The 24,589-nt window shown below is 52.1% G+C and overlaps 2 protein-coding genes across 2 annotated transcripts; one reads left to right on the top strand and one right to left on the bottom strand.

Moving 5' to 3' along the window:
* Positions 1-252: 252 nt before the first annotated feature.
* Positions 253-11,054, bottom strand: ELOC (elongin C). The gene is made up of 4 exons (XM_068165908.1): positions 10,949-11,054; positions 3,944-4,006; positions 2,227-2,370; positions 253-720 (listed from the first exon to the last, which is right to left on the bottom strand). Exons 2-4 carry the CDS (start codon positions 3,945-3,947, stop codon positions 530-532), a joined length of 339 nt encoding a protein of 112 aa, XP_068022009.1. The 5' UTR covers positions 3,948-4,006; positions 10,949-11,054; the 3' UTR covers positions 253-529.
* Positions 11,055-12,889: 1,835 nt separating this feature from the next.
* TMEM70 (transmembrane protein 70) lies at positions 12,890-15,433 on the top strand. Its single transcript, XM_068165890.1, has 3 exons — positions 12,890-13,112; positions 13,515-13,626; positions 14,773-15,433. The coding sequence occupies exons 1-3, from the start codon at positions 12,981-12,983 to the stop codon at positions 15,219-15,221; spliced, it is 693 nt and encodes a 230-aa protein (XP_068021991.1). The 5' UTR covers positions 12,890-12,980; the 3' UTR covers positions 15,222-15,433.
* Positions 15,434-24,589: the final 9,156 nt, after the last annotated feature.

Here is a 24,589-nt window from a genome sequence, read left to right as displayed (position 1 = left end):
TACAAACCTCAGGGAGGACACTTTTCACCTTGTTAGTGTGGCTATGCTAAAGGACAGCTATCTTACAAAGGAGATTAAATTCAGATGTTCAGAAACATGAACAGTAAGAGAAGGTTAGAAACTCTAAACAGCTACTAGTATTTCACTACAGTTACCTTGGAGAAAGCATTCAACTCAGCTCCAGGGTTTGCTATGGTCATGGTATGAGGAGGAGGTTCTACCACACCTAAAGGATACGGCATAGCCATCTACTAATTGGCAGATTTGTTTATTTGTCTCAGTTTGTGAAAAGGTCCTCAATTTGTGTCAGAAGCAAAACAAACTCCAGCTGAAGGATTGCTATCTGCAGCAGGGCTGAGAGCAGCTGCCCTGCCGTTGAGCTTCAACGGCTCTCAACAGTACACACACAACATGCTATCTGAAAAAGGTTACTCACTGAAGTACAAGTATTAAATACTGAAAAAAGTTACATTTTTTGTCGTTTCTTTGTTGGTTGGGTTGGGTTTTTTTTAGTTATAATTTATTTTATTTAGCAATCTAAGAAGTTTGCAGCCATCAGAAGTTCCAGTGCAATTTCAGGTGCAATGGGGAATTCAGGAATCTCCGTTGAGCTGTTGGTGTAGCGGACCTTGTAGGTGAAATACATGCAGACTTTGGATAGCACATGGGATGGGATCTCTCTGAAATTCACCTCATTTGTTTCATTTTCTGCAAACTGTCCTGCAGAGAAACAGAAGCAACCACAGATCAGCATCTCAGTTCCCTGCAAAACTGAACGCTTGACCTTCTTGATCCAAGGCTCTGTGCAGACTTGCCCTCATCCTCTATTGGGACATTAGCTGCTGTGGTGAAAGGCAGGATGTACCACAGCTGTAATCCTCAAGGGTATTAAGAACCCCTGCACTACAAAACATTGGCTTTGGCCACAGCCTACTCTGAACAACCACACCAGAAATTTAGGGCTTATTCTGATGCTTGCTTGACAGGAGCTCTCCAACTGTAGCCTGCTGAGCTCTAGGAGTCACAGCAATCAGGTTAAAAAGAGCAGAGGAATCCATTGACATTTCCAGCTGTCTGAGCCCAGAGATGTTTATAGATGTTCCCTGTCTGCACACACATGCTCACCAGTGGTCCCTGCTGTGAACCCATTAGCTTTGAATTTCTGTGTCAGGAAGATTTGACAGAGTGGTGACACCTTGCTACCTTCCTAAGCTGTGAAAACAGGCAGGCAGAAGGGGCAGGGGAACTCCAGTTGTCCTGGAAGACAGGTTCCCCACAGCACCAGTTCAGCCCTGGGAGATGCTAAAGAATGCCTTGCTGACCTTGAAGTTCTTTTCCAGCCTGAACAACTCTATGATTGCAAAGACAATCAGCTGTCACCTCCCCTGGGCAGGCTGATGCCTAGCCAGTTCCCAAGCAAACGATGCTGATGCCCCTAACTCTCTTGTCCCTTTTCTCTTATGAGCATGCAGTAGCTCCTTGGTTGGTTTGGATCACCTGCCTGATTGTGTTCCCTCCCAAGCCCTTGCACACCATTCACTGTGTGGGGCAAAGAGTGACACAGCAAGTCCAGACACTGTTTACACAGGACACATTCAGCAATGGCTAAAACATGGTACGTGATCAGCACTGGTTTGGTCACAAACGACAATCACAGACTGCTCTGGGTTGGAAGGGACCTTAAGGATCACCTAGTTCCATCCCCCTGCCATGAGCAGGGACACCTCCCACTAGCTCAGGTTGCTCAAGACCTGATCTAACCTGGCTTTCAACACCTCCAGGCTTGGAGCCTCCACAGCTTCTCTAGGCAACCTGTTCCAGTGTCTCACCACCTTTATGGGGAAAAATTTCTTCTAATGTCCAATCTAAATGGAGCTTCTTCCAGTCCGAAGCCACCACTCCTTGTCCTGTCACTCCATGCCTTTGTAAGAAGTCCCTCCCCAGCACTCCTACAACCTCCTTCCAATAGCTAAAACAAACTAGCTAAACAATTGCCTGCTGATGAGCAGCAGGAATGACCCAGTAAGATCATGGACTGTCCAAAAGCAGACCAGTCCAGTTCCATGGCTGGTGGCACAGAGATAGACTGCTCCACTGGTAAGGGAAGCTGGGCAGGAGCTGGAAATGCATCATTCATTCCAGTTCTCACATATTGCACAATATAAATTCAAACTGTCCAAAGGTGAAAACCAAGGACATGCTGGTAACTAAACCTCTGATACCTACCTGGCCCACTCAGCATGGCTTTTATTGTTCCTGATGTTAATGCATGCTCTCTTTTCACAATGAACTCATGGCCATCAGAGGAGATCAGCTTCACGTACATTGCATCTGGGCCCTCACACCCACCATATGTCTTCTCCTCTCCATCTGCAATGGAAACCACATTGCCAGTTTCAGAACAAACACGATCACTGATGGACATCACTAAGAAGGCAAGCTGCAGGCACTTCTGGGACTGCAGAGCAAACAACCCAGCACAACCAGACAGGGACAGGAGCATTGCATGGCTGCAGATGACTTCTCAGAAGGGCTCGGCAGCCTGGTTTACAGCAGGAATTTTTGCCAAAGCAGAGCTTTGTAATTAATCTCTCTCCTTTCCTCACCACCATATTTTCACATCAGTTCTAAATTCAATGCAGGGATGATATTCCTCTTTAGCATTTCTCAATGGAAACGATTGTGTCACTGCTTCCCCCCCAAAGGCTACTGCCACTTTTATCTGATTAGTGCTGGCTCAGAGCTGCCTCCGTTGCACTCTAACACGTACAGACAGGGCACTGCCGTGGGCCGCCTGGGGGAGCAGGGGCACCCCTGTGCTCAATAAATGACACAAAATAAGACTAAGCCTCCACCACTACCAAGCCAGACCCAGAACTACCACACAGTCTTGCTGCACATCTTGGTGGCAACTTTTGGTGGAAAACAGAAGAGCAAAACACTAAACCCCAAGAACATAGGGACTTCTCCTCCTGGCAGTTTTGATGGTACTTTTTCTCTTTGCCTTCTGCCTCACTATACACCCACTCTCTAGGAGCCTTTATCCCCCAACCCTTGTTGTTCAGTCATTTATTCTTTCCTAACTGGCTGTCTTCACAAGCTGAAAACCCTCAAACACAGTGATTGCCACTACTGTGCAATCTTAAATGCTTCTCCATCTTGCACGTCTCTTGTCCCCTCACACTGGGAAGTTAAGGCCTGCTTTCAAAGGGACTAAGCAGCTATTGCTACAATCCCACTAAAGCAATAGAGGAATTTGGCACTGCACAGCAAATTTCATCTTCAGAACAGTCTTAATCTTGACAGAAAGGTATAAAATTTAAGTCCTGGAAGCTCTTCCAGCATGGAAAAGTATCCCAGAAGATCTCTACACTTCTGAAAAAGTATTTGATGATCATAGTCAGGAAGATGAACCAGATACTGACTACAAGCTTGACATGTGACTGTTCTGTCATTTCCCCTGGGAAAACAAGGACCCGATATTAATGATTAGAACAATTTCCCTGCATCAGACCTAGTGTTATAGTACATGTGATGTTCACCCAGTCAAGCTGTTCGTGAATTTGAAGTCAAAATTGAATTACCGCCTCGGTACTGTGAGTTTTAACAGAGCACAACAGTCAACAAGCAAACATTTAAACCAGCACACAGCAACACTTTCTTGTCCTCTATCCACATGTTGAGTGCTATAAAAACATCCTGGTTTAGCATGTGCTGGCACTGTGCATATGAAGCAACTGAAATGTATTGTTAGATGCACTCTGAACAAGCCTTGCCATGAATGAACAGTCACTTGAAGAAATCCTCCTACAAGTATTTGTAGGGAGGAGCTCCATTAGCTTTTGAGGCCACGAGAAAAAGTGACAAGATCAACATTTCAAGCCTTACAGTCTACTTCCTTTACCAATGCCTCACAAGCAACATTTCTCTCAGATGAACTTACCCATTCTCTTCTTATATTAAAAAAATGCTCTCTTTTCAACAGCAGCTTCTGCAGTTGGAGCGTCTGGAAAAACAGAAGGGGGAATATTTTCAGTCAGCAGCACACTCTGAGGTCAGCTTTAGTTGTTACCTGTGTGTTACCTGAAACAGCCTTGAGAAAAGGTTATGCTGACAACACAGCATGCAGGCTCCATCAGCATTACATTCTGAAACCTAGCTTAGCAGTCCGGGGATCCTTAACACGCTGGAGAGCCTCTACATTTTTAGCTTACTTTGGAAAGAAGCTGTTCCTCCAAGCTTTTGAAGGGCCCTTCAAGGCTCTCCAAGTCAAACCTGAGTTGCTGCAAAAGCTTTATGACTTCTATCACTGCCGACACCATTCACGCCATGGTACTGGGGAGGTTTTGCCACACTGCAAAAAGCACTGAAGAGGCTGAATAGCTTGTCTACAGAAAAAATCCACCAGTCAGAGAAGAGTTTGCCCTGCTGGGACTGAGGAGTGCTTGTCCTGTCATTCAGAGGGACCCTGACAAGCTGAAGAAAGGTAACAGCAAAGGGATGCTCAAAGGGAAATGGAAAACCTTGTGAAGAGTTACCACAGGCACCAACACTGACTAGAGGCTGACCTGCTAGAAAGCAGCTTTTCAGGAGGCCTGAGCGTGCTGGTAGACGCCAAGTTGAGCAGGAGCCAGAAACGTGTGCTGGCAGCAAAAGCAGCCACCAGCACCCTGGGCTGGATTAGGAGGAGCATTGTCAGCAGGTTGAGGCAAATGATCCTGCCCCTCCACTCAGCACCAGTAGGACACATCTGGAGTGCTAGGGCCAGCTCTGGGCTCCCCAAAACACCAGTCCTGCAAAGGGCCACAAAGATGACCAAGGGATTGCAGCAGCTGCCAATGGAGAAACTGAGGAACTAGGGTAGTTTAGACTGGAGAAGAGAAGGCTCAGGGATCAGTCTAATCACTGTGTACTAAACATCTGGTCTCCCACCTGTCTTTCCCAGAAGAGACTGAGGCTTCCTGATACAGCCACCAATGTCAGCTAGATAATCTATTTCAAACGTTTCAGGCAGGTAAGGAACCGGGAGCTTCCACCGCTTCGAAACTGACCCCCAGCCTGGTGCACACCCATGAACCCAAAGAGAGAGCTGGAAGCACTTGTTTACAAAACACATCTGCCACGTCCAGATACAACAGCTCCTTTCACTGCATCTCTGCTGCAGAAACCTTCGGAAGAGAAACTCCACCCACCCACCCGCTGGCCTAGAATGTCTTTCACAACAACAGCTCCCCTCCAAACATTAACCCAAGGCAAATCAATCAGCTACTGCCGTGTGCCCACGGATTCCCCAGGACAGCGCGAGCCCTCCTGGGTCATCTCCCAGCCAATGCCCAGGGGCAGCACAGAGGCTGGGATGAGTTTTGACAAAGCAGTGAGCGCCAGCAGAGGCACAAATGGTGACTGCTCACCAGAGAGGGACCACAGAGCAGGAGATGTGAGAAAGCAGATCATGAGACCACCGCCCTCACCCCTCCCTCCTGTGTTTCTGGCAGAAGCTTAGCAAAAAAATGTCAGCAAGTTGAGGAGGGAGCCACAAAAAAGTTTTGCAAAGATCTCTTCAGAAGATTAAGCTCTTGCTGCTTGACTTCTCAACAGCACAAGTGTGAAAGTCTGTCTCCTGAAGCTCTCCCAAAAAGGCAGGCTGGTACCTTTACCAACTCAAACCACACAGTTTAACCAGCAGCTGTTGGCTGCTGCCTTCGGGGAGCTGGGCAAAAAGCATCCTCCACTTACATTGAGTTTGTCTTTCAAAATTATCCTGACTGTACAGAAACATCAAATATTTCCCTTCCCTGCTGCCATGAAGAACACCTTCACATGTCTTGCAGGTGAAGAGGTCCTCAATACAAGGCACTTTCAGGAATGCACCCTGAGAGACAACCTGTGCACCCTCTTTTAGAGACACCTGTTAAAGGCTGTCCTCATTTTCAGGAACTCCAGGAACTCCTCCAAGGCAATGACATTTGGGTGCCAGAACAGCTGTGCCACAAACCTGTTGGGATCTTTACTGCAACAGGCTTTGTAAACACAAATCAAGCAGCTTGTTGGAGAATCATTTAGTTCCAATCCCCTACCATGGGCAGGGATGCCTTTCACTAGATCAGACTGCTCAAGGCCTCATCCAACCTGGCTGTGAACACCTCCAGGGAGGGCACATCTACAACTTCTCTGGGCAGCCTGTTCCAGTGTCTCACCACCCTCACTGTCAAGAGTTTCTTACTTATCTCTAGTCCAAATCTCCCCTCTTCCAGCTTCAATCCATTCCCTCTCATCCTATCACTGCAAGCCATTGTAAAAAGTCTCTCCCAAGCTTTCTTGTAGTCCCCTGAGGTACTGTGGCCTGTTGGATTGTCTTACCAGCAGCTCTTCTCTGAGAGTCTATGTACCAATGCACTGTTACTAGAAAGCATGTCCCTTTGTTCTCTTTCCACATAACAAAAACACACCTGACATCTGCCAAGACAATATGAAAAGTGAGACTTGCTGACTGAAGAGGTCTGCAACTGTATTTTAATCACTTTTCCACATTTCATAGCTGCTCCTATGCTACACCAACCCCAGAGTGTTTTTGGCCTTTACAGATACACAGTAGCAGGGGAAGTGAGCAGTGCAAACGCTGAGCTCTCAGGTATTTGCCTTTGTTATCATACATGTCTGATAGCTTCAGCCTTCTGCAAAGCACTGTAGATTTTTGTTTAAGTACATTCCTGATTCCATTTCCCCTTCAGAAGCTTATGTGGCATTACCAATCAGGTGGCTCAGCTCCCTGCCTTTAATCTCCAAAAAGCAGATATATTTGGTGGTGTTGTTCTCCTGCTTTGGCTCCTTAACAACAACAAAAAAAATATGAGCAAAGCCTGCTTTGTTAAGAACAGATTACATAAAAAGGACATGCCACTTTTTCATCACTAAGGGACAACAAAATACAACTAAGCCCAGAAGCTTTGACACAGAAAATTTCCAAGCAGTTTGAAAAGGAAGCTCCTGCTGCAGAACAGATCCAATTCTTATTAGAGGACTGAAAATGTGTCTAAGTTGTGAGGATGTTTATGCCTACGAGGTAGAACATAGCTCAATTCCATATGAGGCAAGTATTCTCCTTGGTGTGCTTCAGCCTCCTTACAGCTTTTAGAAACAATACTGTGGTTCAGTGAGCTTAGTCTGACCTCTCTCCTGCTTCTCTTCAGCATCAAACGCAAGGGAAAAAAGCATAGCATGTCTATGGCCCTCCCACCTCAATCCCAAAGATACCTTCCCATTTCCCAAGCTTCCCAGAATTTCCTTCTCTACCTTCTATGTCAATGAGACCAAATATTTGAATGCATAGAATTGCTTTGGCTGAAAGGACCTTTCATATCAATGTGTCCAACCATTAACCCAGTGCTGCCAGGTCAGCACTAAAACATGTCCCTCAGCACATCTACACAGCTTCTCAGTCCCTCCAGGGACTGGGACTCCACCCAAGCAGCCTGTTCCAGAGCTTGATAACCCTTGGGGGGAAGAAATTTTTCCTCATATCCAAACTAAACCTCCCCTTTAAGTCATTTCTTCTTCTCCTATCACGTCTACCTTGGGAGAAGAAACTGACCTCCATATCACTCCAACCTCCTTACAGGGGCTTCTTCATATCCAAACTAAACCTCCCCTGGTACAGCTTGAGGCCATTTCCTCTTCTCATGTCATTAGTTAGTAGGGAGAAGAGGCCAACGCTGGCCTTGCTCCAACCTCTTTTCAGGTAGCTGTAGAGAGCAAGGAGGTCTCCTCTCAGCCTCCTCTTCTTCAGGCTAAACAACCTCAGTTCCCTCAGTTGCTCCTCACAAGACCTGTTCTCCAGACCCTTCACCAACTTTTTGCCCTTCTCTGCACACAATCCAGTGCCATGCAGCAGCTCCAGGAGCCACAGCAGATCCTGGAATGGGCCAGCCAAGGTGAGGCTTTTCTGGCGCGTGCAGATCCGAAGCTGTGCCCAAGGAGTTGATCTGTCTCAATAATGCAATAAGGACCACAGGACAGTGCTGGGCAGCAGGTCTGCTTGACTCCAGAAGTGTCCACAGGCTTCAGAGTCACAAGTCACAGAGTCACACTTCAGAGAGCAGAGCCAGGACCAGGGGCTTCAAGGCTGCCGACGCCTGGAGGTTTGGCCATTCCAGATCACTGTTATGGGTTGTTCTTACAGCCACCACAGCTCTCCTGCAAGCAGCAGCTCCTCCTTACACAGCACAGTCTCCCCCAGCTCTGCTCAGGTTCCTTCTGCACCTACAGGGCTTTCAAATCCCTCCAGGGATGGTGACTCCACCACTTTCCTGGGCAACCTGTTCCAGAGCTATACAACCCTTTCATTGAAGACATTTTTCCTACTATCCAACTTAGCCCTGCCCTACTGTGATATGCTGCTGTAACTGAACACATACAACCACTGCATGGATGCCCAGGATCCCAGTGCTTCATTCTGGTTAGTACCAGAAAATTAAGCCTGTGCAAACATTTCAAGATCTCAGATTCTTTGATTCTGTCTGTAGGAAACTTATTAGAAACTCTGATTCTATTCTACGAAAACTCAAACAGCTTCTAACTCATTAGCTGTGCCACACAGACAACTTCTGGTTCTGCAGCACAGACAATTGAGCTGGTGCCACTTCTGCACCAACCACCTCTGGAAAACACAGGGCAAATATCACAAATGCCATCACAATTTCTAGATTAGCTCAGAAGCCAAATGTGACATTTTCTGCTTGTTGTTTGTATATCAGAGAGAGTTCAGCAGTAAACAAATGCCATAGCCTCCTCCTTCAATTCCAGTTCTGCTCAATCCTCAAATTCTAGTCCTGCTCTTGATCCTTGTTTAAAAATACCACTCTGCAGTTCAGTGTGCATCAAAAAACATTATTCATGTGAGTAAGGATTGAAACAGAAGGGGAACCTGGTACAGTATGAACCCAAATCTTCACTTTGGATTCAGGGTTCCATACCCAGGGGTACTACAGTTCCACCCTTGGGGGCACACTGTAGTGTGGCAGGAAGGTGTGCTACAGGGGAGTGCTGGCTTGAAGTGAAACAGGGAGTGAGGTAGGACTTATATAAGGTGGTCCATTTCCATCCAAGGAAACCTCCCTTTTCAGTAATTCCCAAGGAAACAGCAACACCATTGTGACCTTTTATTTTGTCCTTAAGAGAAAAAAAGCAGGGCAGAAGGTTGTTACTGTTTGCTACTTACTGTACACCAACATTCCTCCGCCGTGCTCCTCTTGCCAGCAGCAGGGGAAAGCTGCCAGCAGACCACAAAACTTCCCAGGGCTTGCCCTGCCCTTAGAGGCACTCATTAAAACATACTGAAGATAACCAAACCCTGAACTTTCCTAGGTGCAAGAGAGCTTGTCAAAATACATCAAGATTCCTTTGTTTTCATCTCACAAACCCACACTTTCATAACAAAATTTAAGGGTTTCTTGTAATAAACCCTGACAATTGCAAAAGCACAGCAGAACACCTGAATGTACCACCTATGTATGAAGCACACCTCTGCAAGAAACTCACTCATGCCCACACAAAGGGTGAGGGGCAGTAAGAAAGAGCACAAACGGATCAGAAACAGAAATACGAGGCTGAGAGCCAGAAGGGACCTCCTCACTGTACCAAATCGAGTCTTCACATTAAGGTCACATGAAACTACCTCCATCTGCTCATGACCCATTCCAGTACAAACAAGAAAGAAGAAAGAAGACCTTAAATGACTTTTCTCTGACAAGAAAAAAAAATTAAATGTTGGAGTGCTGAAAGTTTCTAAATATTATCTTGGAGCTCCCAATATTAGTAGGAAATGCTAGTGAAAGTTTGACACAGCCGGCTCATCAGAAGGCTGATCAAGGTCTAAGGTGTAAGCTGCACATGCACAAATGGCAGCCAATGCATTATAGAAAAACTAACACAGGTTCCCCTTTTCAGTGACTCCTTGGCTAATAAGCATTATTTCTGTCTCAATGGTGTTGCACAGCAAGAGGAGGAAAGTGGAGCACGGGAGGGATTAATCAGAAATAATTTTTTCTTACCACAAGTGTGTCTCATTTGATTACTTATCAATGTTTTTCTGGCTTGCTTCCAAACTGAACTTCTGCAAGTAATCTTTACCCAACCCGTGTAAACAAACAGTCTATGACTAAGTCATAGTGCAAGGCTTAACTCCCAATCGCTAGTATTAAACATCTTAACAGAGCTTTTGCGTATAGCATCACACAGTAGGAGATTACACTGGCCACTGAAGTTAACTGCTAGCATCACCACCACGTTTTCATACATGCAGCTGATGTCATCAATACCTTACTTATGCCCAGAGTCCCTAAGGCAGAATCTCCCTCGGAGGAACACATGGTACTCAAAAGCTTGTGTTTCTTACTACACGTACGTGCATCACCCTCTTCCGTCAGCCTCGCTTTGCTTATACTCGTCAAACATCACGGCTAAAGCACTCCTCACCTTGCTATAATCACCTCCGGGGGTGTATCCTAAATTCTTTCGTGCTTAAGTTTTTCCCCCTCTCTCTAAGGGGTGAAACGTCATTTGTGGCGGAAAAAGTTTAGAAGGGCTATTTAATGAAAGTATCGCTTTGCTCCCGCTCTCAAAGAAACGCGCCCTTCACCACCGTCCCGGCGGGGGAACCCCCAACTGGCACGGCAAGCCCTGACAGGTCCCTGCGCTCCTCCGGCCGCTCTAAGGCTGTTCTCTCCGAGGCCTGGTTCCCATTCCCCGCCTCCAGGAGGGGGGCGAGAGCGGCGCGGAGGACGAGGCCCGTTCCCCTCGGAAAGGGCAGGCCCCAGGGGCTCCCCCTTTTCTCTTCTCCGCCTCGCCCTCTTGGACGGCAGCGGCAGCAGCAGCGGCGGCGGGGCCGGGCCTGGCCTGGCCTGGCCTCGCCTCGCCTCCACCAGCAGAACCAGCCCCCGCAGCCACTCACCAGTCAGCGCCGCTCCCTCCGCCCCGCTCACAGGGCCCCCGCTGTGTCGGGCCAGCTGCCTCCGAAAACTTCCGGCGAGGTCACAGGGCACTTCCGGATCGGGGCCAGCCCCCGGAGGGCCCGCACGTCCCGGCACGCCTTGCGCGCGGGGCGCGGTGCATGCTGGGGGGCGTAGTTCGAGCTGGGCGGAGGCAGGGGGTGTGCCGCCGTGTCAGGAGGGACGCCCGCAGAACGTTCCCCCGGAAGGACAGTTCTGTCTACGGGCTCACAGGTGTCCGAGAGCCAGCCTGCCCGTGGCAGGCCGAGTACCAGCCTGGCTGTATTGCCCAGAAAACGGTTTCTGAACCGGCGGTCTGCACTGAGCTTAGGGGCAGACAACACAGCACCCTCAAAACTGGCTCACCAGCTGAGCTCCGCAGCTGCTATTTATAGGGTCAAATGGATTGGCCACGCCTAATGCTAATACCTACTAATTAGTTGGTTTCTTTCCTGCCTCATCTAAAAGATACAGCTTCTTTGACATTCACCAGGCATGCTCAGAGCGTGGGGGCTTCGGTAGCTTTCTAGCTCCTGGGGTGTGGGGTTGAGCATCGTAATGAGTAGTTCACAGAAAGGCTACATCTAGTAGCTTGGTTTTCTTGCCAGAGGCCTGATCGGTGACACTTTATCTCTGGGTGCTCCCCCAAACCGATTCTCCTCCAGTTAAGAGCTCTTCATGGTATCCTCAATGCTTTATTGACAATTCCCAGCACAAAGAATCACAGAATGTTAGGGGTTGGTAGGGACTTCAAAAGATCATCCAGCCCAGCTTCCCTGCCAGAGCAGCATCACCTGGGGCAGGTCACACAAGAACACATCCAGGTGGGTTTCAAACGTCTCCAGAGAAGGAGACTCCACAACCTCTCTCTGCAGCCTGCTCCAGGGCTCTGGCACTCTCACAATTAAAAGGTTTTTGCTTATGTTGATGTGGATCCTCTTACATTTCATCAATATTTCAGGTACTACTTGTCAGGGATACAATTTCTCTCAAGGCAGGCAATGGCTATTCCAAGTCACACCTTTACACCATAAAGCCTCCTCCTCCTCAGAGGATCAATACAGTATATGTAACCCTAACTTAAACAGCATCATGATAACCTAGGTATTTGCTCAACTTAATTTGTTTCTTATACCAGTTTCACCACTACCAGTTAGGGGTTGACCTGCTGGAAAGCAGCTCTGTGGGAAAGGACCTGGGAGTGCTGGTGGACAACAGTGTGCCAGCAACATGCCCTCATGGCCAAGAAAGCAAATGGTCTCTTGGGGTGCATTAAGGAGAGTGTGGCCAGTGGGTCGAGGGACATACCCTTCCCCCTGCACTCTGCCCTAGTGAGGCCCCAGCAGGACCCAGTTGTGGGATCCCCAGTTCAAGACAGACAGGGAACTACTGAAAGAGTCCAACAGAAGCTCCAAAGATGCTGAGAGGCCTGGAGGAGGAAGGGCTGAGAGCCCTGGGGCTGTTTAGCCTGGAGAAGAGCAGCCTGAGAGGGGATCTGCTCAATGCTCAGCAAGAGCTAAAGGGCAGGAGGCATGAGGATGGGGCTGGGCTCTTTTCAGTGGTGCCCCGTGACAGGATAAAGGGCAGTGGGCACAAACTGGAACCCAGGAGGTTTCACTTGAGAAAAAAACTTTCCTGTGAAGATTCTACAGCCCTGGAGACTTTCCAAATCCGCTTGGCCAGTGTGATCCCAGGCAAGCTGCAGGGGGGTTGGACCGGATGAGCTCCGGAGGTCTCTTCCAACCCTGCCATGCTGGGTCTCTGGGCTAAGAACGGGACGTAGATCCTACCGGTGCGGGCGGAGCTGTGGCCCCGTACCCATCAGCAGAGCGGGCTGGGTCTCAAGCCCCCCACCTCCCCGGGGGGCGGCGGAGAGCCGCGGGGTAGCCGTCCGGCCCCTTCCTGCCGCGGAACAGGAGCGCGGGGCTGCGGCGCCGTGTACCGGCACACCGCCCCCCTCCCTCCTTCCGCCCTCGGCTGCGGTCGCGGCCCGACATGCTGCTGCTGCGGGCTGCCGGCTGCCGGTTCGCCGCCGCCTCGGCCTGGCTGCGGGGCGCCGCTCCCCTCCGCTTCCCCAGCGCTTGCCGCCGCCGGTCGGGTCCGGCCGCCGCCGTGGGGCCCCAGCAGGTTGGGGGGCAGTGGGGGGACGTGGCCCCGCTCCCCAGAAGGAGCTGGACGGGGGGAGGGCGGCAGGCCTCAGATTCGTGTCTGTACTCTGGCGCAAAGTAGGAGTGCAGGGAGGGAGCGGAGGTTCTGTGGCACGCCGGAGCTCCAGCGGGGCGCCCTGAGCGGCTCCCTGCAGAATGCCCGCGGCATCTGCCCGCGGTCGCGGATCTGCAGTGTCGGTTGTTGACACAGCCACGCAGTACATCGATTCGTGGCCTGCTTTGTAGTGTAATTTAACTTGAATCCCTAATTCGAGGTGCTGGGAATGGGTTCAGGGCGAGGAGCAGCTGCATGCGTGTATGTACACATCTCTGCGTATATAAAACTGATGTTGCTTGGCTATGTACTGCTTTAATCTTTCAGGTTGCATCTTTCCAAGGAATAGCTGTTCGCAGCCTCTGCTCATCCTCCCCTCATGAGCACCCAGAACATGGAAGATTAGTTTATAAAGGAAACTTGGCAAAGGCAGTGTTAGGTATGTTACTTGAAGGTATTTGTATTGCCTTTTTTTTGGAAATTGAACAGTGTTTACTAGCTTTCAAACACAGCATTCGGAAGATAAATGTTCTCCTTTCCAACTCTGCTAACAACCTGGATGCTCTGCAACAAAAAAGCTGTGGTACTGGGGCTTGGTTTCTACTTCTACACTTGGGTGTGCAGGAAGTTCTGTAGAAATTGTGCATTTCTGTGACCCCTCAGCATCCTCATGTGGTGACTTAAGGACTCTGGGCGATCCACGGCACTGGCTGTTCTCTTTTGAGCTGCACGCAGGCTGGTGTTGGAGTACTCGTTAGCACTGCATAACCTGTGTGTTTCAAGTTATGCATGGTGGGGGACCAAGCAAGCTTCTCTGTAATGCACACTGAATGTCAGCATTAGCTGGTGATGAAGAGAGGAATTCTCATTCCCAGTCGTATTTCTGATGATTACCGTTATGTGTGTCCATGCCTGGAGTCCAGTTGCTTTGGAAATCAGATCCCTATCTGTAAAGTAAAAACTTCACAGGTGTGTGTGATAGCCAGTAGCCAACTTCATCATAGAAACAGGGCCAGCTACCAGCTTTGCTAAAATGAGCATATAAACAAACAGAACAGTGGTAAGAGTCATAGGATGGTTTGAGTTGGAAGGGACCTTAAAGATCATCTAGTTCCAACCCCTCGGCCATGGGCAGGGATGCTTTCTACCAGACCAGGTTGCTCAAGGCCCCATCTCACCTGACTTTCAACCCTTCCAGGCATGGAACCTTCACAGCTTCTCTTGGCAACCTGTTTGGGTGCCTCACCCCCCTCACAGGGAAGAGTTTCTTCCTAATACCTAAATGGAGCTTCTTCCACTTTGAAGCCATTATGCCTTATCCTGGCCATGCCTGTGTCAAAAGTCCCGCTCCAGATCTCTTGTATCCCACTTCAAATACTGGAAGGCTGCTAGAAGGTCTGCACAGAGCCTTGTCCAGGCTGAACAACCCAGGGGTGAACTTTCAATGGCTTCTTTGTGAATTGAGAAACATTAAAAGGGAAGTAGATTTTCAGTAGGTGTTTGTGTAATGCCATCAGTAACAGAACAGAGAGGCTGATGGGGAAAACAGAAGTCTTAACCTCCATTTTGGTTTTGCTTTATGTAGGTGTCAAGTTTTTCTCATACTCCACCAGCATATTCAACCTGTTCATGATGCCCTACATCATGCTCAAAACTGGGATTGGGTTTGACAGCCTGCTGCTAGAAGCTGCCTTTTATGGGGTGATTGGGTTTTTCACCTTTGTGACACCAGTGACTCTGCATGTCCTTACCAAAGGCTATGTGGTTCGGCTCTATTACAAAGATGAGGCAGACACCTATACAGCCATCACCTACAATGTCATCCTGGCAGAGAAAGCAACTGTTTTCCATCAGAAAGATGTAAAGATTCCAGACATCACCAAGATGTTTACAACATTTTATGCTAAGACAAAGTCAATGCTTGTGAATCCATCGCTTTTCCCCAATATTCAGGATTACAACCATCTCATGGGCTATGACAAATCCTTGTACTTTAAATTAGAGGAGGAAAAGGAAGCTGAAGAAAAGCAATGATTTGAAGATGGTGAATGTCAGTATGGCTGCTGATGGTGCAATGCTATATGTATTGAGTGTAGAAGTTTATTGTGCTTTTTTAACTACCAGGTAGAGTTTTCCCAATGCAGTTTGCAATGATGAGCAAACAGCATTTCTGTTGAACTCTTGTCAACAACGTGAAGGTTCTTCAGAGTTAATGGCACCAAACACAGTAAAAGAAAAAGCTCTTAGCTCTGTGTTGTGCTTGGTTTTTCTTTGTTACTGTCCTAAAGAACTGTAAAACGCACGGGCTGTGGGCAATCTCACCATCCCCCCCTTTCAAAAGGAACCATTCATGTAAGAAAAGCCATCAATAGTCATTACCTGTCAAGTGCATGGTTAAGGTTTTAGGCCTTAAAGATTAATTGTACCTTACCCCAAAGGATCTGGCTTTCGTATCAGTGCTGCTGATGGTACAAAGGGACTGGAGCTGGCTTTCACTTCCCTTTGTGAGAGTGTTGGCAGCCAGGAGGAGTCTGCATGAAACCAGACAGGTGTTGTTGCTAGGCAGTGCTACAGTCTTCTAGAGGCCTGCAGGCCTGTGAAGACAGGGGGAAGGGCTGCCTTGCAGTAGTTTAGCCACTCACACCTTAGGCTGTAGTCCCACTCCAAGCGCCCCAGTCCCTGGAGGTGGAGAACAAGAAGCCTCTCTGTTGAGCAGGAGAAGGCACCTTCGCATGAGGTTTGCTCTGTGACTATCCCTTTGCTTGCTGTACTTGAGGTTGTCTGTAGGGTTAGGGTGGGTGGGTCGTGAGTTGGGTCTCCAACCCTTGCCCTGAGAGGATTTTGGGGTCCTCCATGATGATTTTTGAGATCTCCAATCTCCACCCTGAGACAATTTTGGGGGCCCCACCCCCTCAAGGATGGTCCTGAGGTCCCCAAGACGATTTTTGGGGTCCCCACCGAGATGATTTTTGGAGTCCCCAACCCGCCCCCCCAAGACTATTTCAGGGTCCCTATCCCCTCCAGGATGGTCCTGGGGTCTCCCGTGATGATTTTTTGGATCCCCAACACCCCAGGATGCCCAGGATGCTCGTGGGGTCCCCCAAGATGATTTTGGGATCTACAACCCCCACCCAGGATGGTCCTGGGGTCACCCAAGAGAATTTTTGGGGTCCCTAACCCCTTTAGGATGGTCCTGGGCTCCCCAGAGACAATTTTGGGGTCCCGCGAGATGACTTTTGGGACCCCAAACCTCTTCCTGGGCTATTTTTGGGAGGTCCAGAGGGGAGAGTTGAATTTTTGGGGTACCCACCAGGCCAGGTGGGTCTTTCCGGGGGGTGTCCCTGGGTGAAGGCCAAAGCGATGCAGGTCTGGAGGGTGCTCAGCCACGCCCTCTGCTGGCCACCGGAGTCAGTCTGCAGCGCACAGCACCTGGCGGCGGGGCGTGGAGGGGATTAGGAGGCACTGGGAAGGACTGCAAGGAACTGGAAGGGACTGGGAGGGGGTTGGGAGGGACAGGGAGAAGGCAGGGGGCGTGGGAAGGGTTAGAGGTCTCTCACTGTTCCTGGGAGCCCCGCGAGGGACTGAGAGAACGCTTCGTGACGCTGGGAGCTGAGCCCTGCCGAGCGCTGCACACCCACACCCACACCAGCCCTCGCCGCTGCCCCCCGCCCCCCGCCGCTTGCTTGCTCCCCCCCCCCACCGCTTCCCAATCTCCCCTCACCGCCCCCCCGCTGCTTCATTGTGGCCCCCCACCCGCTGCCGCTTCCCGCCGTCCCCGCCGCTGCCCCCCCACTTGCGGATCCACGGCAGAGTCCTGCAGCTGCCACAGAACAACTCCAGCTCGAAGCCGGCAGGCGCCATGCTGCTGAGGGCGGAGCCTATGGGGCGGGGGCGGCGCCAACTTGGTGAGGGCGGAGTCTTCTTGGTCAGGGCAGCGCCATCTTGGAGAGGGCGGCGCCCCAGCGGGAAGGCGGTGCCAGCCTGGTGCCCAGAGACCTGTTTACATGTCCCCCAGCCCCCTTTGTCACCTTCTAAAGCCCTTTAGGTGCCCCCAGCTCTCCTTTGGATGCCGGGAGAGACATGGCTGGGGGGTCCCGGGGCTGCACGGACACTGAAAACCGGAGTGAGACCTCCCCAAATCCTGCGAGACCTCAAAACCTGGAACCCCACAGAGCCCCCTAACCCTCACAGCCCCCCCCGTGCTCCCAGCAACTTCGAGACCCTCCAGAGACCCCCCCCAGGAGATCCTCCAGAGGCTCCCAGACACCTCTAGATGCCCCAGAATACCTTTCCCTGCCTCCAAAAGCCTCTTTGGAGGCCACTCACAGCCTTACCAGCAGGTGGCAGCAAGCAGTACCTGGCTGTGCCCAGCTAACCCTAACCCTCCAACTAAAATACCCCCAGGAGAGCCTCCATTGGCCCCCAGATGCCCCTTGATACCCCAAAATTCCCCTTTGACACCCCCACAGTCACTGAGTCACGGTGCCTCTGTCACTGCCAAGTGCAGATGGAAGTGGGCCCCTCTCAGGATGCCAAGGAGCACAACCAGCAGGTGCTGAGCAGCCATGGGAGTACTGCTCAGATGAGGGCCGTGGGCAGAGCTGTGCCCAGGGGTGGCCCTGCAGCACCCCACTGCGGGGGTGTGTATGTGAGCATGTGGTGGTGGGAGTGCTTACCCTAACCCCCACATTAACGCCTCCAGGATTCAAGGCTGGGGAGGGGTTGTGGCAGCTGGCAGTAGGAGTGCTGACCCCAGCCCTCCACATTAACCCCTCCAGGATGCATGGTGGAGGGTAGGGGATGCTCCACCCCAGGCAGCATGGGAAAGGAACAGCTTGGGCAAATGTGGCCTGGCAGAAAGGAGGCCAGAGCCAGGTGGGGGGTTGGTCTCTTCTCCCTAAGATCAGATGGTAGAATGAGAGGAAATGCCCTGAAAGTGTGCCAGGGGAGGTTGGCCATGAGGTACAAATCCTTCCCCTTGGGGATTTCCAAGGCCTGGCCCAGGCTGCCCAGGGTGGCAGTGGTGACAGCAGAATTGAAAAACTCCTTGGACAAGCAGCAGCATTTTCATTTATTTATTTAGCACAGAGTAAGACACAAGGTGGGATGGTTCCCAAAGTCCCCAGGGCCACCCAGGTGGAGTCTTCAGGGCTATTTCTCCCTGAGCATTCACAAAGTCAGCCCTGCCTAACCCAGCCATTGCTCACAGGGTGTGACCCAGGGAAATGAGCGAGTGCCCTGGGGTCTCCCAAACCTCCGCCTCAAATGACCTTTTGTGGCCCCAAGGCCTCTGTGGTGATTTAGGCTGGGTGCTGGCCCGGATGCCACTGCACAGACCACACCTGGGAGGTCCCAAGGGGTGCGCCCAGCCCAGGGGGTGGTCACAGGAAACCAGGTATTCCATTCCCATAATGCCCTGCTCCCCTATAAAATGTCCATGCGGGGTCTTCACTTCCTCTTTTGTCCCCAGTGTAATGGGCTGGGGCATCACTTTTGCAATCCCTTTGTCTGAGTCATTGTTTCTGCCCTGTGGTGGGGAGGGGGTTTGCCCCAACCCATTACATTTTGGCACCCAACGTGGGGCTGGCTGCTGTGCCCACTCTGCAGATCGATTGCAAAAGATGGAGAGTTTAAATTTAGTTCTGGGCGTTGGTTTGGGTTTGGCAGTTGGGGCTCAAGTTTTGTTGCCGGGGCAGCTGTGTGAACTCCTGTGGACTGCAGAAGGACACCTGGTGCATGGCTGATGGTATGGAAATCCCTGCTGTTGCTTGGGAATAGCGAGGGGTGGCTCTTTCTGTGACTTTCTGCCCAGGGTGGATTAAGAATGTTCGGGTAGCCTAAGAAGACGAGACCTGCCTTCTCCTCCTTGTTCTGTGTGGAGTGACGAGCGGCAGGGAGCAGAGTGGAGGAGGGGACAGCAGCAAGCAGAGTGGGGTTGGCCCACGGCCGTTGTGGGGGACGGCCACCCGCGGCGAGCGGGCAAGCGACGGCTTCCAAAACCCAAGGGCGAGCGGGGACTTCAGCTAGAAAGCTGTTCTCAATGGCTCTGAGAACGCACTCGTGGCTTTGTCTGAAGCAACCGTTTGGATGCCTGAAGGGGTGGAGGTGACTTGGACTCTGCATCGCGGCGACAGTGACAGCAGGGGCCGGGCTGGCTGCGTTCAAGTGGCGGTGGCACCGCCGGGCCAGGATGCATTCAAGCAGCAGCAGCAGCTGTAAATCTTTCCCTGGTGTTTTCGGACATGCTCCGAGAATGGCGCCGAGCATCTGGCTCCGCCTCCTCTCTTCTCAGCGAGTTGTGCTGCGGCCGCCCCCTCTGCCGGGGGAGGGTTGTGAACTGGATGTGGTGATGCCTCAGTACACGAACCCCCTGTGGGGGGGCGATGTGCCTGTGATGTGCCTGCGATGTGCCTGCGATGTGCCTGTGATGTGCCTGTGATGTGCCTGCGATGTGCCTGCGATGTGCCTGTGATGTGCATTTGTGTAGCCTCGGACCGCGGCTGGAAGCGGTTGGCTGCAACTCCCTGGAGGGATGGAGAAAAGCGGTCATGGAGCCTGATTGCTCCGCCCAGTTTGACCCAGGGGTGAGAAAAGCTGCTGAGTAAATGGAAAAGCAAACAAAGGCTTGGCTGAGAAGTTCTGAGGTATTGCCAGGTGACCAGGATGTCCCAACAAGTCCACAAGGAATTCACACTGCGGGAGAATGACTCTGTGTCGCTGGGAGGTTCCATCATATGAGGAAGAAGAACTGGAATGGACTGGTACTTGAGCCTGAATGAGAGACTGTGTGGAAGGACGCCCAGATGAAGACCTGGACTGTTGCTAGACATGTCATCAGAAGAGTTCTAATTTGATGATATGTTCTGGGTGCGGGGATTATGGCATGGAATAAGGGGTGGCGTGTGTTGGTTTAGGCTGGGTGCTGGCCTGGATGCCACTGCACAGAACACACCTGGGAGGTCCCAAGGGGTGGGCCCAGCCCAGGGGGTGGTCACAGGAAACCAGGTATTTCATTCCCATAATGCCCTGCTCCCCTATAAAATGTTCATGCAGGGTCTTCACTTCCTCTTTCATCCCCAGCTGCTGCCTAGGTAAAATGGCATGAGCCGCCTCCCTTGGGCCTGCCCAGGCCCAAGGCTGGGCTGGGGGGGGAGAAAGAGCCCTGGGGTTTTGGGTGTACCCCCAGGAGGGGATGGGATGTTCTTGGGTATGTTCTGGGATTTCTCTCTTTGTCGCGGTGCTTGTGGTTCTCTGTAAAACTTTCATTGTTGTTTTTTATTGTTTTTCTCTATTTAAACTTTCCATCACTTTTGCAATCCCTTTGTCTGAGTCGTTATTTCTGCCTGTGGTGGGGAGGGGGTTTGCCCCAACCCATTACAGCCTCTCTCTCAGGCTGTACCCTAAACTCTCTTATCTATGCTTAGTTTACACACTTGAGCTCTCCCTATGGATTGGGAAGGAAACGTTTCCCAAGCACTGGGTCTGGGGGCACAAGCAATGGCTCTGTTCCAAAAGGAAGTAAAGATACAGGCCCAGAACTGGTGGGTCAGATGTTGCTGAAGAACCTGTGGAGTTTGTGAATTGCTTTGAGAGCTCTTCCTCTTGGGAGCAGTGTGCATTGCAGAACTTGAGAACTCCTCAGCATATCTGCCTGTCTAAGGGAGAGCAACACCTCCACTGTGCTCTGCCATGGTGTCCTTTTTCTCTAAGACACAAACCTTCCAGAATTCCACAGCCTTGGGTGTCCTCTCTAAAGCTTCATTTCATTGAGAGGCTGGAGCAGGTCCGGGGGCCACAAAGCTGAGGAAGGGGCTGTGGAAGAGCAGCTGAGGGAGATAGGGGTGTTCAGCCTGGAAAAGAGGAGGCTGAGGGGAGACCTCATTGCTCTCTGCAACTCCCTGAAAGAAGGCTGCAGTGAGGTGGGGGTTGGTCTCTTCTGCCCAAGGAAGGGAAGCCTCTGAAAATGGGGAATTTTGTCTCATTCAACAAACAGCTGTGTGTCAACCTAAAGAATTGGGTTGGAAATACTCCAAGACCAAATGGCTCAAGGGCACTTGTTTAGAGCTATCATTTTAGCAGCAGCTATCATTGAAGGGTTTGACCTTTCAAGGTCACCTTGTCCAACTCCCCTGCACTCAGCAGGGACATCCCCAACCAGAGCAGGCTGCTCACAGCCTGACTTGGAATGGTGCCAGGCATGGGGCATCTCCCACCCCTCTGAGCAGCCTGGGTCTGGCTCTTCCCACCCTCAGTGTCAAACATTTCTTCTTCCTCTCCAGTCTGAATCCCCCTCTTTTAGTTCAAAACATACCCCCTTGTCGTGTCCTGGCAGGCCCTGCTCAAAACTGTCTCAAACTTCCTTCTCAGCCCTCTTTAAGCACCCAAAAGCCACCAGAAGGTGTCCCTGGAGCCTTCTCTTCTCCAGGCTGAACAAGCCAAACTCTTTCAGCCTGGCTTCACAGCAGAGAAGTTCCAGCCTCTTAGTCATATGGCTTAGCAATAGGTAATCCTGGGAGAAGCAGGGAGTTGGACTTGATGGTCTTCATGAGTCCTTCCCAGCTTGGGAAGCTTGGAAGCTGTGTTAAGTGAGCCTACCAGGGGACAGGCTCTGCTTGACCTGCTGTTCTCCAATAGGGAAGGGCTGGTGGGAGACGTGATCGTGGGAGGCTGCCTAGGGTGCAGTGACCACGAGATAGTGAAGTTTTCAAGATTCAGGGAGATAGGGAGGAGCACCAACAGAACCTTCATCTTGGACTGCAGGAGGGCAAACTTCAGCCTGTTTAAGAAACTTATTTGTAAAGTTCCCTGGGTAGCAGCCCTCAAGAACCAAGATGTGGCAATGCCAGCGACAAGCAGTGAGCAATCTGGCAGTGCAGGCCTAGAGCCTGACATGGTGGTAGGCCATGCTCAGCATAAATGCAGAGCCAGCTAGCAGTGGAGCAAAACAGTGCTGTGCCTGCAGCATGTAACTAAAAACAAGACACTGGTAGCTATAAACATGGAAAGTTATCTTGGGACAACAGGACCTGCACCTGCATCAACAAACCTCATGTGTTGTTAGTAGTTGGAACAATAATCTTGCAACAGTGCAATGTGTGGTCACTCAGAGGGAACCAATGAAGCCATCCCAACAAGTCACTCCGAGTTTATATAACCCTGGAATGGGTTGTCCAGGGAGGTGGTCGAGGCCCCGTCCCTGGGGGTGTTTAAGAGCAGGCTGGATGAGGCTCTGTCCAGCCTGATCTAGTGTGGGGTGTCCCTGCCCATGGCAGGGGGGTTGGAACTAGATGATCCTTGTGGTCCCTTCCAACCCTGAAAGAAACTATGAAACTATGAAACTATGAAACTATAAGTTGTAGAAGTTCCCTTGCCACGCACTTCTGCCTTTCCTTTCTCTTATTCTACACTTCACTGTGCTGGACTCGCACCACAGGCCTGCACCATAGGCCTGCAATACTAGAACAATAAAGGAACAATACTCGATCATATGGACCAGCTGTATTGACTCCAATCTCCGTCCTGATATTACCCTCCCCTGCCCTTCCTTGCCCAGCCCTGCCCTGCCTGCCCTGCTTCTCACTGCACTGCTCTGTCCAGTCCTTCCATGCCCTCCATTACCCTGCCCTGCCTTGCCCTGCCCATCCCTGCCTTGCGCTGAACTGCCCTGCCCAGCTCTGCTCTGCCCTGCCTTGCCTTGCCCTCCCCTACCCTCTCCTGCCCTGCCTTGCCCTGCCCTGCCCTGCCTTGCCCAGCCTTGCCCTGCCCTGCCTTTCCCTGCCCTGTCTTGCCTTGACCTGCCTTGCCCTGCCCTGCCTTGCCTTGCCCTGCCTTAATTTGCCCTGCCCTGCCTGCCCGGCGCTGCCCTGCCCTTCCCTGCCCTGCCCTGCCTTTCCTTGCCTTGCCCTGTCTTGACCTGCTGTGCCCTGCCTTACCTTGATCTGCCTTGCCCTGCCTTGCCCAGCCCTGCCCTGCCCTGCCTTGCCAAGCCCTGCCCTGCCCTGCCTTGCCCAGCCCTGCCCTGCCCTGCCTTACCCTGCCTTGCCTTGCCCTCCCTGCCCTGCCCTGCCTCACTCTATCCTGCCCTGCCCTGCCCTGCCTTGCCCTGTACCATCTTGCACTGCCCTGACTGGCCCAACCAAGCATTTCCCTACCTTGCCTTGCCCTGGCCTGGCCTGCCTTGCCCTACACTGCCTTGCCCTGCCTTACCCTGACATGCCCTGCCTTGTCCTGCCCTGCCCTGCCTTGCCATGCCTTGCCCTGCCTTGCCCTGCCCTGCCCTACCCTGCCCTGCCCTAGCCTGCTCTGCCTTGCCCTGCCCTCCCTGCCCTGCCCTGCCCTGCCCTGCCTTGGCCTGCCCTGCCCATCCTTGCTGTGCACTGCCCTGCACAGCCCTGTCATGACTTGCCCTACCTTGCCCTCCCCTCCCCTCCCCTCCCCTCCCCTCCCCTCCCCTCCCCTCCCCTCCCCTCCCCTCCCCTCCCCTTCCCTTCCCTCCCCTCCCCTTCCCTTCCCTTCCCTTCCCTTCCCTTCCCTTCCCTTCCCTTCCCTTCCCTTCCCTTCCCTTCCCTTCCCTTCCCTTCCCTTCCCTTCCCTTCCCTGCCCTGCCCTGCCCTGCCCTTTCTTGCCCTGCCTTGCCCTGCCCTGCCTTCCCTTGCCCTGCCTTGCCCTGCCCTGCCCATCCTTGCCCTGCCCTGCCCTGCACAGCCCTGTCCTACTTTGGCCTGCCCTGCCATGGCCTGCCCTGCCCTGCTCTGCCCTGCCCTGCCTTGGCCTGCTCTGCCCTTTCTTGCCCTGCCTTGCCCTACCCTGCCCTCCCTTGCCTTGCCTTGGCCTGCCCTGCCCATCCTTGCCCTGCCCTGCCCTGCCCTGCCCTGCCTTGGCCTGCTCTGCCCTTTCTTGCCCTGGCTTGCCCTGCCCTGCCCTCCCTTGCCCTGCCTTGGCCTGCCCTGCCCATCCTTGCCTTGCCCTGCCCTGCCCTGCCTTGGCCTGCCCTGCCCATCCTTGCTGTGCACTGCCCTGCACAGCCCTGTCATGACTTGCCCTACCTTGCCCTTCCCTCCCCTCCCCTCCCCTTCCCTTCCCTTCCCTTCCCTCCCCTCCCCTCCCCTTCCCTTCCCTTCCCTTCCCTTCCCTCCCCTCCCCTCCCCTCCCCTTCCCCTTCCCTTCCCTTCCCTTCCCTTCCCTTCCCTTCCCTTCCCTTCCCTTCCCTTCCCTTCCCTTCCCTTCCCTTCCCTTCCCTTCCCTTCCCTTCCCTTCCCTGCCCCCTGCCCTGCCCTGCCTTGCCATGCCTTGCCCTGCCTTGCCCTGCCCTGCCCTACCCTGCCCTGCCCTAGCCTGCTCTGCCTTGCCCTGCCCTCCCTGCCCTGCCCTGCCCTGCCCTGCCTTGGCCTGCCCTGCCCATC

Source organism: Melanerpes formicivorus, unplaced genomic scaffold (assembly GCF_026170545.1).
Source record: "Melanerpes formicivorus ecotype bairdi unplaced genomic scaffold, bMelFor1.0.p_v2 SCAF_94, whole genome shotgun sequence".
Classification (NCBI taxonomy): Eukaryota; Metazoa; Chordata; class Aves; order Piciformes; family Picidae; genus Melanerpes; species Melanerpes formicivorus.
Note: the sequence above shows the minus strand (reverse complement) of the source record. Positions and strands in the feature narration are given on the sequence as shown.

Bases quoted from the DNA above. Each gene is read 5' to 3' on its own strand.
- ELOC (XM_068165908.1), bottom strand. The intron at 721-2,226 runs GTAGGTATCAGA...GTTTCTCTGCAG, and splicing joins AGCCATGCTGAGTGGGCCAG to GACAGTTTGCAGAAAATGAA.
- TMEM70 (XM_068165890.1), top strand. From the start codon at position 12,981: ATGCTGCTGCTGCGGGCTGCCGGCTGCCGGTTCGCCGCCGCCTCGGCC. The intron at 13,113-13,514 runs GTTGGGGGGCAG...TTAATCTTTCAG, and splicing joins CCGCCGTGGGGCCCCAGCAG to GTTGCATCTTTCCAAGGAAT. The intron at 13,627-14,772 runs GTATGTTACTTG...TGCTTTATGTAG, and splicing joins CTTGGCAAAGGCAGTGTTAG to GTGTCAAGTTTTTCTCATAC.